Consider the following 15,012-nt stretch of genomic DNA (forward strand, 5'->3'; position numbering starts at 1 on the left):
GTGCCCGGTGGCTCCGCGGGTCCTGGCCTCTTGTCCCACCTCTGTTCACTCGGAAAATGGACGGGCGGTTCGTTGAGAGCAGTGAGGGCCACAGCGGGCGTCTCGCGTGCCCACACGGAGGCTGGCCAGGCCGGGCGGTGGGGCGCTGGTCTCAGCTGTCTGCACCTGGTCAGGCTTCCCCGGACAGGGGCCCGGGGCAGGGTCTGCTGGTCACGGGCCTGCGAGTGTGGCCGCTCCGGGAGGCAGTGGGGCGGCCGTACAGGAGCAGGCGGGTCGGGGACACGTGCATCACGGAGTTGCGGAGCGACTGTCGCTCGAGGCCAGTCCACGCCTTGGATCGTGTGCGAACCGCCGTGAGCGCAGGTGTTTAAGCAGCAAGGCAAGCAAGCCAGGCGGGTGAGTCTGGCTGAATAATTAACTTTCATCTCCTTGTGCCCTCCGGAGCTTCCCTGTTCCCATCAGGCCCATCTCTCGTGAGCTGGCAAAAACATCCTGCCTTCAAGGGGTTTCAGCTCCTTGGAGTTCCGCCCCACATCTGGCAAAGGAGCTTTCCAAAGTGAGCTTCATCTTGTGCTTCTGCTCCCAGTGCTCCATGCCGAGATGTTGAATATCCACTCAACATCTCACACATCCTGTGCTGGATTAACAAATGATCAGTTTGGCCCGTCCAGCTGAACTGAATCAGCATGGTTAGGCGTGGAAGCCCCACCTGAGGATTGTTGCCAACAGCATAAAAAGAGAACAGGCGGGGGGAGATTGTGGGCTGTTGATTTTCTGGGAGAAGCTTGCTGCAGTTGGTTTTCCTTTTTTTTTTTGGTGCCTGAAATCGAACTCAGGACCTCACACTTGCCAGGCAGGTGTAGTGCCACTGAGCTACATCCCTGCAGTTGGTTTCCCTGATGCAAACTAGGCTGTTCTCGTGGGAGGTGGAGCCTGGGTCCTCGCTGTTGCTGGGAATGGCTGCTGTTCTCCTCAGGGGAGCTCTGATCTTCACCATGAGCATCACTTCCTGGCTCCAGTGCGGATCCCTCTGGTGACACAAATCCTTCACCAGCTTGTACAGGTTTTCTGGCTTCCACTACTGGCCTTTGGGCCTTCTGGGTGCGGATCCTCAATACAGATGAGCAGGAGACATTGCCGTGGGCTCTAGGCCTCTGGCTGGACTCGTGCAGGACACTGCCTTGGATTCTAGGGCTTCAGCTGGATTTGTGTGGGGCATTGCTGGGATCCAGGCCCTCGGCTGGATTCTTTGGGTCTGTAGTGTGTGGACAGATCTCTTGCACTCCTCTGCATTGACTTTTTGGGTGAATATTATAAAATGATCCGGCAAATTATGTGTCCTGTGTTAAATCTATTCCCTCTGCAAACCCGACTACAACAATCCAACTTCCTCCTCATGCACTGTCGGACACCAGGCTGGCTGCGTGCCGTCTCCCTGAGAGAACATAGCAGTGGAGGAGCCGGGTCTGTCTTGCTCCTGCTGGAACCCCAGGCCTCGTGGGGCGCTGGGCCTCCGTGTCCACTGGACGGACAGACACACCACACTCCTCCCGGTGGCACTGGCGAGGGCACTGGGGCTCTCGGAGGCTGCTCCTGGTGCTTCCTTTAACACCACCTTGGGAGTTTACTCTGCACCTCACCTTTGCTGGGCGCCTTGTTTCTTGGATTACATTTCATTTTTGTTTTTGTTTTTTGAGAGAGGGCCTCACTATGTAACCCAGGCTGGCCTCAGACTCGTGTTGATCCTCCTGCCTCAGCTTCCTGAGCTCTAGGATCACAGGTGTGTGCCAACACACCAGCTACATTCCTTTCTTTTTCCTTGTTTTACCAATCCCCCCCCTCCACTTTTTTTTTTGGTACTGGGGAATCGAACTCAGGATCTTGTGCTTTTGAGGCAGGCAGTGGAACCACTGAGCTAAATCCCTGGCCTGTTTTTTGTTTTTTGAGAAAGGTCTTGATATGTAGGCCAGGCTGGCCTTATACTCACTATGTTGCTCAGACTGGCCTCGAACTCATGTCAATCCTCCCGCCTCAGCCTCCTGTATGCTGGGATTACAAGTGTGTGCACCACATCCGGTTTAGCCCCTTGTTTTACAAGAAAACATTTTCCACTTGCCTCCTGGGAAAAGCACTCACAGGCTTGCCCTTCTATCTTTCCCTATGATCATTGGCTGTGCACAGAATCCCAGGTCGGCAGCCATTTCTGTTGGTCCCAGGATTCCTGCTGCAGGGCCCTGGAGAGTCCAGGGGTGCTGTTGAGACCACAGGGTCACAGCCTCCCTTCTGGGGAGGCTCAGCCTGGCCTCCTCCCGGCAGGACCCTGCAGGTGTGCCTGGCTCACCTCAGCCTGGGGCTTCTGCTTTTAGGGATCTCCATTCCCGTGTGAGGTGTGAGGAAAGCTTTCAATTGGACATTTCAATGTTTCCTTCTGAGACGTTTTCTTGAATTATTGGTTTCCTTATTTTTGTTTCCTCTGACCTCTTTCTGGATCTTAGAACTTTTTATTGATTGCTTTTCATTTTTTCCTTCACTTTTTCCCCATTTCTTAGACTTTTTGTTCTCTTTTGGGGGAATCAACTCAGCTAGACCATATGAACTTTCTATACCATATTTAATATTTATACTGATTATTTTTGGCTATAAATTTAACAGATGCATCTGTTACAGTATTTCCGTGTGCTCCACTTATTTAGCTAAGAGGTGATATTTATTGAGTGTCCTGCTTTGTTCGGACAGCTTCAGTTTAGTCCCCTACCCTGCAGACCCATTGATTAGTGTCCTCTTTGACGCCCAGAAATGCCCTGTTTTGGGTGGCGAGTTATTACACTATGCCCTGAGCATGCAGTGTACACCCAGTGCTGTTATCTGTGACAACATAATCTCTACAGTAACCCTTGGAGTAGATTTGTTATAGAGGGTTTTTATAGACTGGAAAACCCAGACCTTGTTTAAGGCCTCTGTCCAAAGTGTCACAGCTAATGAAGTAAGATGTGAGCTCACAGGTAAGGTCCATGGCCGGCACGGCCCGCAGACCCAGCCCAAGCCGACAACAGGCCTGGCAGGGCCTGAACCCTGCTTGCTCTCCCTCCTCAGGGCCTGCTCCTGGTTCCGGGGTGGTCTCTTCTCACCCTTCCCTGGCCTGGTGTCCACTGGGCTGGGAGACGGTGGCGAGGTGAGCTCCGTGTGGAGCAGGCCCTGCTGACCACCGAGCTGACTCCTCCTGGGCAGCCAGAAGAATCTGCTCCTCGAGTCTGGCCAGGGCTCTGTGGTGAACTGCTCTACGATGCGGTGCGGGACGGACTAGAGCAGGACACGAGCTTCTTATGACACCGCTATCTAATTGGTTCCTCGCTGCAGCATGAATTGTAACTTTAGAAATGAAAGAGCATGCTCCATTCCCGCCACCACAAAAAAAGGCATGAGGAATTTGTACTTTCAAAGCCATCTGGTCGGGTTTGTTTTTTGTTGTTGTTGTTCCCGGGATCAAACTCAGGACCTTGCACTTTCAAGGCAGGCACAGCACCACTGAGCTACATCCCCCGCCAGCCACTTGGCTGCTTTACTTTCTCTCTCCTCCCTACAATGTAAGTTCCAGAAAGGCATCTGCCAGGCTGGCTTGCTCACCACGCCGACTCCAGCCGTGTTTCCAGCAGAGGGGCTGAACGGGCTGCGTCGCTGCTGCTGACTGTGGGCCTGGCCAGGAGGCTGAGCGCCAGCCCTGCGAGAAAACACATCATGGTCCAGCCTGTGGGTGCCCCGTGGGCCGTGGGCACTGGATTAGCATGGCTGCCCAAGACAGGGGCGCCTCTAAGCGCTGCCGGGGCCAGATCTCAGGAGGGAGGCACAGCAGGGGACCCGTGTCCCGCTCTTAGCACTAGTGTCAGTAGTTGAAGCATTTTGAAACTGTGTAGGTATAATTTCTAGTCATGTCCTCACTCTGAATCTGGTCGGCTGAGGTTATGAAGCTGCTGGGAGCTGGCAGAGCCCTGAAGAGGTGGAGCTGGGGTTGAGGGAGCACCCAGTGCAGAGCGCCTGCTTAGCACGGGCCAGATGTGGCCGACCCCCCAGACCCTCGAGGGAGGTCTGCAGATCAGAGAGAGGTCCCTGTCCTTTCTTCCCCGCCTTTCATAGCCCAGCCCGAGGCGGGGGGCCTGGCTGTGCCACTGCTCCCCGCCCTGCCAACTGACCAACTGGAATGGCTAAGCAAACCTTTTCTCTTTAGAAGCTGATTATCTCAGGCATTTGTTACAGTAAGAGAAAGCTGACTAGCACAGTGTCCAACATACACAAATTGATTTGACTATTGTTCTTTATTTATGTCCAGTTTCCAAACTGCATAGGATTCCCAAATGCTAGAAGAATTTTTTTTCTGGTCCTGGGGATTGAACTCAGGACCTTGCACTTGTGAGGCAGAGGCAGAGCCACTGAGCTAAATCCCCAGCCCCCTATAAGGATTTTTTCATAAACATATTGTACACTCGTGTTCTGATAAAATCCATAGCATAGTCTCCAGAAATAAATGTATCCAACATTTCTCCATCCAGGGAAAATGTTAGAAACGCCAGTGTTTCTCAGATACTTTCCAACGAGTTTTTTATGTTGACATAAATGTAGAACATTTTCATACTTTCATCACCAACACTCGGTAAAATTTCCTTGATTTCCAGTGGTCTCTGATATTTTAGTTTGTGTTGAAATACTTGATAGAGTTTGCAGTAGATGCCAGCAATGTTATTTAAACAAAGAATTGTGACATTTTAATGAGAACATACTTTCATGGAATAAAATGTGAACTTGTTTCTGAACAGCTCTAAGTGTGAGGTATCCCTCGTAAGTTACAGGGAATTCCCAGTGAGATCTTTCACTCTCCTGGAATAGCGCCTGACAGGCTCTTGACATGGGGCTGGAAGTTCTGTCTCTAGTCCATGCAGTTAATTTTGCTGTAGTTTTAGCAGAAAGAGACTAAAATCCAATAGTTCATACATGCTAATGACTGTACCCTTTAAAAATGAGAGATGAGGTGGTATAAGTCCCAGAGGCCCAGGACAATGGACACACACACACTCTGCAGTCTGCAGGCGCGGTGGTGGCCCTTCCTTCAGCCACCCGAGTGACGCGCTCCGCTGATGACGCCCAGAGCTGCTCTCGTCCTGTCCTTTAACAAGCATTGAGCCAGATGTGTCTAGTTTGGGTCAGGAGCTTCCTTACGACAGCGTGCATTGAGCTGTCCTGTGACTTCGGCAGGGTCATGTCCATCAACCCATGTTACCCATTATTATGGTTTCCAGGCCAACAGCATGAAATGAGCTTTTTTTTTCTTTTAAAAAATTGTTTTTTCCACAGAAAGCATGGTTTATAAAGTTAAAGCTAATCCCATCCAGTTGCCATTCTACTTTTTCCAGTTTTTATTTTTATTAGTAGAAGTTTGCAGCACATACTAACTACATTCCCCGCGGGAGGCTGCCACTTCTAAGAGCTGCAGGTTGGAGCCTTCTCTTTACTATACTCTAAACAGTTTCTTACTCTGTTTGCTTTCCTTCCTTCCTTCTCTTAATTAAAGAGACCAGGTAGTGGAAATTTATAGTGTTTATCAGCAGTAAAATCATAATTTACCCCGAAATCTATATGGAATAAATTAAAGTGGTAGTATACTTTTAAAAGCTTAAGAAAAAAATAGCTGTTACTAATTTAGGTAGGAAATTCATTAATTAAAATGTATTTATGTATGTACTTACCATGGGTTTTGGTATCTGTGGGTTAATTTATCAATAGCATCAAGCCTTAGTTCTCCGTGCTGGGAAGGGAAGAGAAGGAACAGCATCATTCCGAGGCACATGGCGCCAACGTCTGTAAGGGCTACACTTCGGTCCCCAAGGAAGCCCGCTGGGAAACGGAGTAGGACGTGCTAAGTTCAGCTGAATGGAAACCAGGGGAGACCAGGGTCTTTTGCCTCCTGAACTGAGAGGAAGAAGTGCTAGAAGGAAAGCAACCCCGGCCACGTGTGCCCGAGAAGGGCCGCTGGGAGGGGTCTGCACCCCGCCGGCGGCCTCCTCTTCAGCCGCCTTCGCCTTCGCCCAGACTCCGCTCGGCCTTCCCCTCGCAGGCTGGGAGGACCGCGTTCCAGGCACCGTCGCAAAGGGCAGACCTGCAGACGCTGTCGGACAGCACGACTCGGTCCAGGGCCGGCTGCAGGTCAGCAGGGGTCCCCACCCTCCCAGGCTCCAAGGGGGTCTCCTGCGAGAGCAGCGGGCTCTGGAAAGCGGCCCTTCCTGGGCTCCGCGGGCCCCACTGTGCATGAGAGTTTGGGTCTGTCTGCCGGGGTTGGGAAAGCGGGACCTGGACGCCATGAACCGTGGCAGTTCAGCTCTGGGATGCAGCTTTCACTTCCGTGGATAGGGAGCGCCAGGTTCAAAGCTCCTCAGAGAGCAGTAAAGGAACCAACCGAATGGCAATTCCAACATCAAAGGCGTTTATTTCTAGCGCCACTGTATTGTCTTCCTCCTTTTTTGTTCCTTTTCTGTCAAGCTTCACTTTAGAATGCCTGTTTATTGACTGCTTTAGAGTTACTTGTATTGAGAAAGTAGATCAGCTTAGCCAGGTCACTTTCTCAGGGATGAAGATCTGAAAACCTGACCTCTTCAACATGCACGCAGAAAATTTATAAACAAAGGAAGGGGGATAAAATTTTAATACAGATTTCCCCTTTTATTGAACAGAAAATTTGAAGTTATCTGCATATAATGGAAAGATCATGATACAGCTTTGTTTCTCTTTTGATTCTCTCATATTATCCATTAATTTACAAATACAGTGGTGCCTCAGTTCATGAACTTATTGGTTTTATGATTTTGGAAAAGATGGCTACGTTTGTGTTTGTGCAGGAAAGGTGGCTGTGGTTGTGTTTGTCACCCAGTGCAGAGTTTGCAAACAAAAGCAAAATTTTGCCAAATGCTTCTGTTTGCAAATCAAATCGTTTGCAAACAAAAGTGTTCGCGTACCAAGGTACCACTGTAATTTTTATTATTAGCTTCTAGACAAATGTGCCAAGTCTTGGATGACTGTCTTTAATCTTATGCTATTTTAGTTTTTAATTAACATAAGTTACGTCTTCTGAGCCGGGTGTGGTAGTACATGTCTATAATTTCAGCACTCAGGAGGCTGAGGCAGGAGGATCGCTGCAAGTTTGAGGCCAGCCTGGGCTACACAATGAGTTCAAGGTCAGCCTGAACTACATAGTGAGACCCTGTCTCATAAAAAGAAGAAAATGGCACAAATTATATCTTCTTAGTGAGGAAATACCTTTCTCAGAAATAAAATACATGTTTTTTTCATTTCTTCTATACATATCAGAGTGTCATGTCATAAAAATTATCTGTAATAAGATGCCCTCTCTACCTTGATTTATGGAGAAAGTCCAACCTGACTTGATTTGGACAGCCTTGCTCACTGTGGTGTTAATCCTAATAAAACTCAAAATCAAGCCCTTTTTTTTTACTGGCCAGTCATTCATAAGAGTAAGGAAAGACTGACTTAAACGCCAGCCCTCTGGAGACGCAGCTGGATGGTAATCAGTGCTCCGTCGGCTTCAGTTCCACCCCTAGCAACACAAGAAGAAAAAATTAAAAACTAAAAATGAAAACCGACTTGACATCTTCATGGAAACAGATAACAACTAATTAGTATTAATTTGAGAAAGTCGATGAGAATCTTTTATACTTGTTTTGAATATTTTCAACTAACAAAAAATAATTACAGTTCCCAATTGTGTATTTACTACAAAGCAATATTTAAGTAAGTCTAGGCGTTTCAGAAGGGAAACACCTGCTAACCACATCCAGACACTGGGCTGACAGGATTTCTGAAATGAGTAACATCTGGGAAATGTGAGTTAAATTAATTGCAGACACTTCAGGCTCATTCTAGTCAAAAATTAAAATTGTTGCTCAAGACTTTGACTGAATCTCAAACCTCCTTGCCTGGTCCTGACAGACTTAGGAAATCTCAAAAGGATTCCTGAGGAGTCCTCTTGCTTTATTGTTGTAATAAACCCCCCATGAGGCTTTCCTCCTGGCAGGGATGGTTTCCCCCTGCGTAGCTGCATGCCTGTCTCACAGGAGCGGGAGCTCCTCACAGCGCATCCCGAGAGCAGTAGGAGACACAGGGTCCAATGAGCCTGCTCCTTGGTGACTCTCAGCTCTCAGCACCAAACATTGGAGTGGAAAAATCCCCCCAGGCTACCTTTTCTTATGTTAATGTATTTCCCCCACTTGCCTCAATTTGCAAAATATTACTGTTAACCTCTTGCGGGCGCCTTTCTTCCCCAGCCATGGGGAGAGGCATTGGCATTGTTGCAGCCCGTCCCTGGCGTTCACAATGCTGCCTTTTCTGCCTGAACCACTGCAGGGCGGAGAGGCAGGGGCTTCTGCATGAATGGGGCATTTGAAGTGTGCATTTTATATTCAGAGCATGGGCAGAAAGAAAATGTTTCTTTCTGAAAAATGTCACTGTTTAAGGCATGGATCCTAAGGTGCATTCTTCTCGTTAAAAGGCAAAAAAAAAAAAAAATTGCAGGGACCCTACTTCACATTATTCCACATTATAGATGGCCTTCCAACATGCATGATATCCTGGTCTTTTTTTCTTTTGTTAACTGCAGAGTTTAAAATAATTTGAACCAATTCATCAACTTTCCACAAATAAAATAACCGTGATGGCTTTAGAGTTTGTTGATGCTTTCTGTGGAGTATCCAAATACAGAGCAACATTCTATCATGTTTCTCGCTGCTTAAAAGACTATAATTTCAAAATCCATGCAGGAAGGGAAATGGGGTTTACAGAGACATCCACACTGGGAGATTGCTTACTGAGGCAGCATGTGAGCTGCTACGCTAAGTGCTCAGCACACGGGAATCTTAACACCCTAAGTGCTGGCTTCCCTGGGGCAGACAGAACTCAGACAATGCCCAATTCTCATAAGGATGAAGGCGTTTTGTGTCTGGAACTCAGACCTCAAACCAGACTCTAATCAGTTGACCTTAGGAAGGGGAAATCATCCTCGGTGGGCTTGGCCAAATCAGGTGACCCTGCAAAGGGCCAGGACTCCTTAGCAGAGGGCACTTGAAGCCGGAGCAGGGTGGCAGGTGGCAGGTGGAGCAGCGGCATGGGGAGGAGCCCAGGCCACCTCCGGCTGAGAGCCATCCCTACCCTGCAGGACGGAGCAGGGGAGCAGGGAAGAGAGCTGGGCCACCAGCGTTTCAGCCTGAGTGGCCAGCGAGTGTCCCAGACTTCGCTCCGCATGGCCTCAACCAGATGAGTGGCTCTTGCTGAACTGTCCCACTGTGCACGCGTGGAAAAGTGATGAAATCCCCACTCATAGTCGGGAAAGCAGGCATTGTAAAGGAAGGAAGAGGGAGAAGGAGAAGAAGCAGGGGAGAGGGGCTAGCATGTGAGAGGAGAATGGAAAGGGGCATACAAAGCCCTCCAGTCAGCCATGGCAGCTTCTCGGCCACATTCGGTTTTCATTAAGGCCACAGACAGGTTCTCCTGGAAAAGCACTATGAATGGAAATTGCCTTATTACTTCTCACAGAAAAGGCCAAATTCTGTTATTTTCTCCCTGTACGCCGCTAAGGAGATAAACATTTTCCTTATTCATTCTGTAATTCAAGACACACTGGGACTGTCTTCCAAAGAAAGTCCAGAATTTACCCTGTGGAGCTTGGTCTGCGAATCATGGTCACTTGGTGGAGAGTATCGGTCCCCAGCCCACCCTGGAGCCGGGTCAGTGGATGGTTCTGACCAGTCTGAACGCGAGTGGACTCAGTTCAAGCCAAGGAAGAGGTGGGCGGCTGCCTGCAGCTCTGCATGCGTGTCCCAGTTTCTGAACTACAACCAGGAGTCTATTTCGAACCTCACTCACCCTTGGAACTTTCTAATGTGCTCCCTGCTGTTAATTTGAAGGCTAAAAACAGCTTCCCCAGTCTAATTGTCCAATTAGCTCTACAACCAGAGGCGGTGGTTCGGGAATTGTGAACAATATCAGTATATCTAAATTTCAGTTTAGAAAAGGAGAGGGGGAAATAGTTTTCAAATGATCTTATTGAATAATTTATCTCCATTCACAACTTGGTCTCTCACAAAGACTCAGCATGAAGGAAAAAGCAACTTTTTTTTCCTGTTCTTTGAGACAGGGTCTCAATATAGAGTTCAGGCTGGTCTTGAACTCACTATGTAGTCCAGGCTGGCCTCGAACTCAGGGATCCTCATGCCTCAGCCTCCGGAGTGCTGGGATTTACAGGCGTGCACCACCACGCCCTGCAAAAGCACCTTTCGTTTCTGTTCCTCATTCTTTCCGGATTATCATCTGCCCCATGCTAAGTAAGCACTAGGAGGTGGTGGCTGGGGCAGTGGGTGGTGCTGATGCTGTCAGTAGAAAAGTCAAACGTAGCAGATCTCAGACCTTGTTAGGGTTGATATCTAGATGTCCTCCCAAAGCCTCATGTACTCATGGAGGGGGGGCTTTGGGAGGTGACTGGATCATGGGTATGTGACACTGTAGCTGAGTGTGATGCTGGGAGGTAAAGCCTGGTGAGAAGAGGTGGGTTGCTGTATATAGCTTCCTCAAAGGAAGAAGACACCTATAGATCATCCCTCTTCCTCCCTTGATTTTGTGTGCTGCTTCCTGCCTACCCTGCTATGGACTGTTTCCCCTCTGCGATACCCCTCTGCCATTTCACTCTGCCTTAGAGCCAGCCGACTATGGACTGAAACCTCTACACACTGTGACCCAAATGAACTTTTCCTCCTTTAACTTGTGTGTGGGGGTGTCACGTATTTTGTCCCAGCTATGAGAAAGTGACTAAGACAGACCTCCAGTGGCTTAGAGGCATTTGGAACGTGTCCTAGGCCTGTATGCCACAGGTGCTGACAACAGCTATACTAAAAATGAAATAGCAACAACAGAGCAACTTTGCTATGAGTTCTCTCCACAGAAGGAGGCCACCTGGATTCCTATGGCACATATTTTCAGTGCTGTTTTCTTTGGGCTCAAACCCAGAGCAGGGGCTCCCTATATATTTTTTCCCCATTAAGGTTATTGGTACATTTTTGATATAAAATACAGTTACATTCATCATTGGGATCTTGTACCATTGCATGAGTATCTTGGTTCTTATTTTTTCCCCTTCCCCTGCCCTCCCTTCACCCCCTCTACCCTTCCCTATTTGCAAAGACTTTGTTTCCATTTTTTTCCTTTTCTCATATTTTTTCTTTTCCTTTCTTTCCTTTCCCCTACCCCTCCCACTTCCCGTGCTCTTTTAGAACTTTTCTTCCTATTATACAATATCAATTATATATTTTAGAAATTACAATATCAAGATCTAGGAGACATTACCACAGACTTTACAGAATTTAAAAGGATATAGAAAGCATATTACAAAAAACTTTTTTGAAATAAATTTGACAACTTCTAAGAAATACCTTGGAAGACAAATTAATGAAACTAACGCTGGAGGAAATATAAAATTTGAATAGCATCTGTTAAAGAAAGTATATTCCTAGCTTGAAAACCTACCTATATGACAACAGCAGGCTCATATACATACATTTTAACGGATAAGTTATATCAAACATTTAAAGCAGAAAAAAGAAGCAACACTTCTCCCCGCATTTTAGGAAATCAACATTGTGCTAATCCTAAAACTGGATAAAGATAATAGAAAAAAAAGTATGAACATAGATAGAAAATTGTTTAACCAAACAAACTATTAGAAGTCAGGTCTGGCAGGATGTAGAAAGTGGTTTTGTTATAGGGATGGCAGTATTGGTTCAGCATTGGAAGATCCAGCCCCAAAAGCCATCATTTTAACAGAGGAAAGGAGAAAGCCATATGATCCTGTCAGTAGTTGGAAAAAAAGTATTGAACTAAATTCTACAGCTGTTCATGCTAAGAGCTACCAGGAGACTAGAAGTAGAACAGAACCTTCTCAACAGATTAAAGACATGCACTCCATACTTCCAGCAAAAACACCTTATATGAATGGAGACGATACAATCTTTCTCCCTAAGGTGGGGAGCAAAGGCAGATATGCTTACTCTTTATCTGTCCATTAAACTTTGAAACCTAGGCCCCACCAAAATAGTCTGGCAATAAAATAACACAATTAGGATAGGATTGGCAAGGTAGAAGCAAAATCTTTATATGTAGATGAAATGACCATCTACAGGGGCTCCCTATATTTAATGAATTGCTCCTAATTTTCTCCATTAAGTTTTTCTCAATTTAGTCCTGGGAAAGAATAGGTATCTTCAGATTCCTGGTCTCATATGCTCTGCATTTTATGCATTTTTGTCAGTATAGCTGGAAGTACTGTGTATGAACAACAGGGAAAGTATCATCATAAATTTATTATGATTTAAGGGTCCCCCAGGAATGATCTTAAAAGGTCGGGGTCAAGGCTAGAGTGAGAAAACAGATGTGCCTGTGCTTTCCCACCTGTGCTTGCTCTCTCAGGTTGCACAAGCGCTCAGCACGCTCTGCCACTGCCTGGCATGAGCCTCGCTGTGCAGTCTGGCCACAGGTTTGCTAGGATCTTTTCTAAGGCAGTAGTCTTTTCTTAACTTTTTGTGTCCCTATCTCTGTCAAATAATATTTGCTGGAAATCTGTCATATACTTAATGAGTCACTTTAAGAAGCTTGGTCTTTATTTTAAAAAAGGACGATGTTTACTTGGAGACACTTTCATTGTATCAGGCCCTGTAAAAGTTAGTAACCACTGTGGGGCATTTTTAGCTTTCCTTAAATAAGGGATAAAATGACCCACCAGGCTTCACCTGGTATTGGTTCTTTTTCTTTCTTTCTGTTGTTTTTCTTCCCATATTTCCACACCCTAACATGAGATATGGAATTTAGTGTCTTTTTGTTTTCCAGTTCACCATAAAGTCTCCTCACCAAGAGAGAAACTGCTGTGTTTTGCCGAGGCCCAGGTTGTTAGGGACCAGCCAAGTCTGGCAGTGTCTCCGACTGCTGAGCATATTGCTCTTTTAACTATCAATTGTATGTTTTAAATTTTTTCAACACTTAAAAAATTATTTTTAATTGATAATAACACAAAAATTGTGCATATTAATGTGGCACCGTGTGATGTTTTGATATGTGTATGTATTACACGTCTTTCAATCAGGTTGAATGTACTCCTTAACATTCTCCATTTCCTTATGTGAAAACTTTCAAAACCCTGTCTTCCAGCTTTTCTTTCTTTCTTTTTTTTTTGTACCAGGGATCGAACTCGGGACCTTGCACTTGCGAGGCAGGCACCAGAACCACTGAGCTCAATCCCAGGCCCGCTCCCAGCTTTGTGAAATGCAGAGGGCGTCCCCGTCAACCCCCTGTAACCTGGCACCTGCCGAGCCCCGCGTCCAACTCCACAAGTGAGCGGGACTTCGAGGAGCTCTCTCTGGCCCCGGCCATCCAATTGCTGTGCTCTGGTGCTGCCCTGGACCCCGGACCGAGGCTGGAGACCGTGCACAGCCTCCCTTCTTGTTCCCAGGGTCTCTGGAGACGAAAGCATCAAATCAAGTTCGGCCTGAACTGAGACTTCATATGGAAACGACTCCCTTCGATTTATTTGAAGAAGTCCATAAGCTGCGCTTTGCACAATGCGGGGAACATAACATCAGGGGAGAAGGAGGTTAATGGTGTTAACATATTATTTTGAAGGAAAAAACCAAAGGTTTTTCTTTCCTCACAGATGGCCTGCATGTGGCCCCATCCTCAGGGCTTCCCAGGTGTCATGGAGATGTATTGCTTTGTCCAGCACTTAAGGATAAAAGGTGCTAATGTAATTATTTTTATATTGAACCACACACTGTTAGGATGCAAATAACTGTAAGAAGTTAAAAGTGAGAACTAACCATGCTTATCAGGGAAAGAACATATCTAATTTTAGAAAAGCTATTTTCTTTTCTTTTTTTTCTTAAATTCTTTTATTGGTACATTGTAGGTATACAACACAATTGCATTTCTCACTGGGAATTGTACCTTTACATGATGCATCTTGGTTCTTATTTTTTCCCCATTCCTAGTCCTCCCTTCACCCCCTCCACCCTTCCCTATTTACAAAGACTTTGTTTCCATTTTTTCCATTTCTCGTCATTTTTCCTTTCCCTTCTTTCCTTTCCCCTGCCCCTCCCACTACCCCTACCCCTTTGGACCTTTGCTTCCTATTTTACATTATTGATTATTCATTCTAATCATTGGTACATTTTAGGTATACAATATAATGACATTCATCATTGGAAATTTGCACCTTTACATAGTCTCTCTTGGTTCTTATTTTTCACCCTTGCCCAGCCCTCCCTTCAACCCCTCCATTCCTCCCTATTTACAAAGATTTTGTTCCTATTTTTCCATTTTCCCATATTAATTCCATTCCCTTCTTTCCTTTCCCCTACACCTCCCACTTCCTTCCCCTTTGCCCCTTTTCTTCCTATTTCACATGACCTATTATACCATTTAGTCCTTATTTACACTTTCAGTTTCTCACACTAGAGAAACTATTCGGTATTTACACATGTGGGTCCTGTTTATTTCACTTAAGAGTATCGCCTCAATGTGCATCCACTTAGCTATAAATGTCTCTAATTTCTCATTTTTTATGGCTGAGTAGTACTCCATTTTATAAAAAAAAAACACATTTTTTTTATCCAGTCTCCAGTTCATGGGCAATTGGGCTGCTTCCAAGTTTTAGCTATCATGAATTGTGCTGCTATGAACGTGGGTGCTCATATATTACTGTGGTATGATTCTTTTAATTCTTTGGGGAAGATCCCCAGCAGTGGAATAGCTGGGTCAAATGGGACTTCCAGTCCTAGTTCTTTGAGGTATCTCCATACTGATTTCCACAGTGCTTGCACCAGTCTACACTCCCACCAGCAGTGGAGCAGGGTTCCTCTTTCCCCACAGCCCCGCCAGCATTTGTTATTGGTTGATTTCTTGATAGCAGCCATTCTTTCT

General features: G+C 46.4%; 1 protein-coding gene across 1 annotated transcript in view; it reads left to right on the plus strand.

Moving 5' to 3' along the window:
• The window catches only part of Fnip2 (folliculin interacting protein 2), a 136,223-nt gene extending 122,307 nt beyond the window's left edge, over positions 1-13,916 (plus strand). The window contains exon 17 of the mRNA XM_087200303.1: positions 13,277-13,916. Within this exon, the coding sequence (XP_087056429.1) occupies positions 13,277-13,591 (315 nt within the window). The 3' untranslated portion in view covers positions 13,592-13,916. The remainder of the gene's footprint in view (positions 1-13,276) is intronic.
• Positions 13,917-15,012: the final 1,096 nt, after the last annotated feature.

Source organism: Heterocephalus glaber, unplaced genomic scaffold (assembly GCF_053883595.1).
Source record: "Heterocephalus glaber isolate CG9 unplaced genomic scaffold, H.glaber_assembly_v1.0 deba00001737, whole genome shotgun sequence".
In the NCBI taxonomy this organism is placed as follows: domain Eukaryota; kingdom Metazoa; phylum Chordata; class Mammalia; order Rodentia; family Bathyergidae; genus Heterocephalus; species Heterocephalus glaber.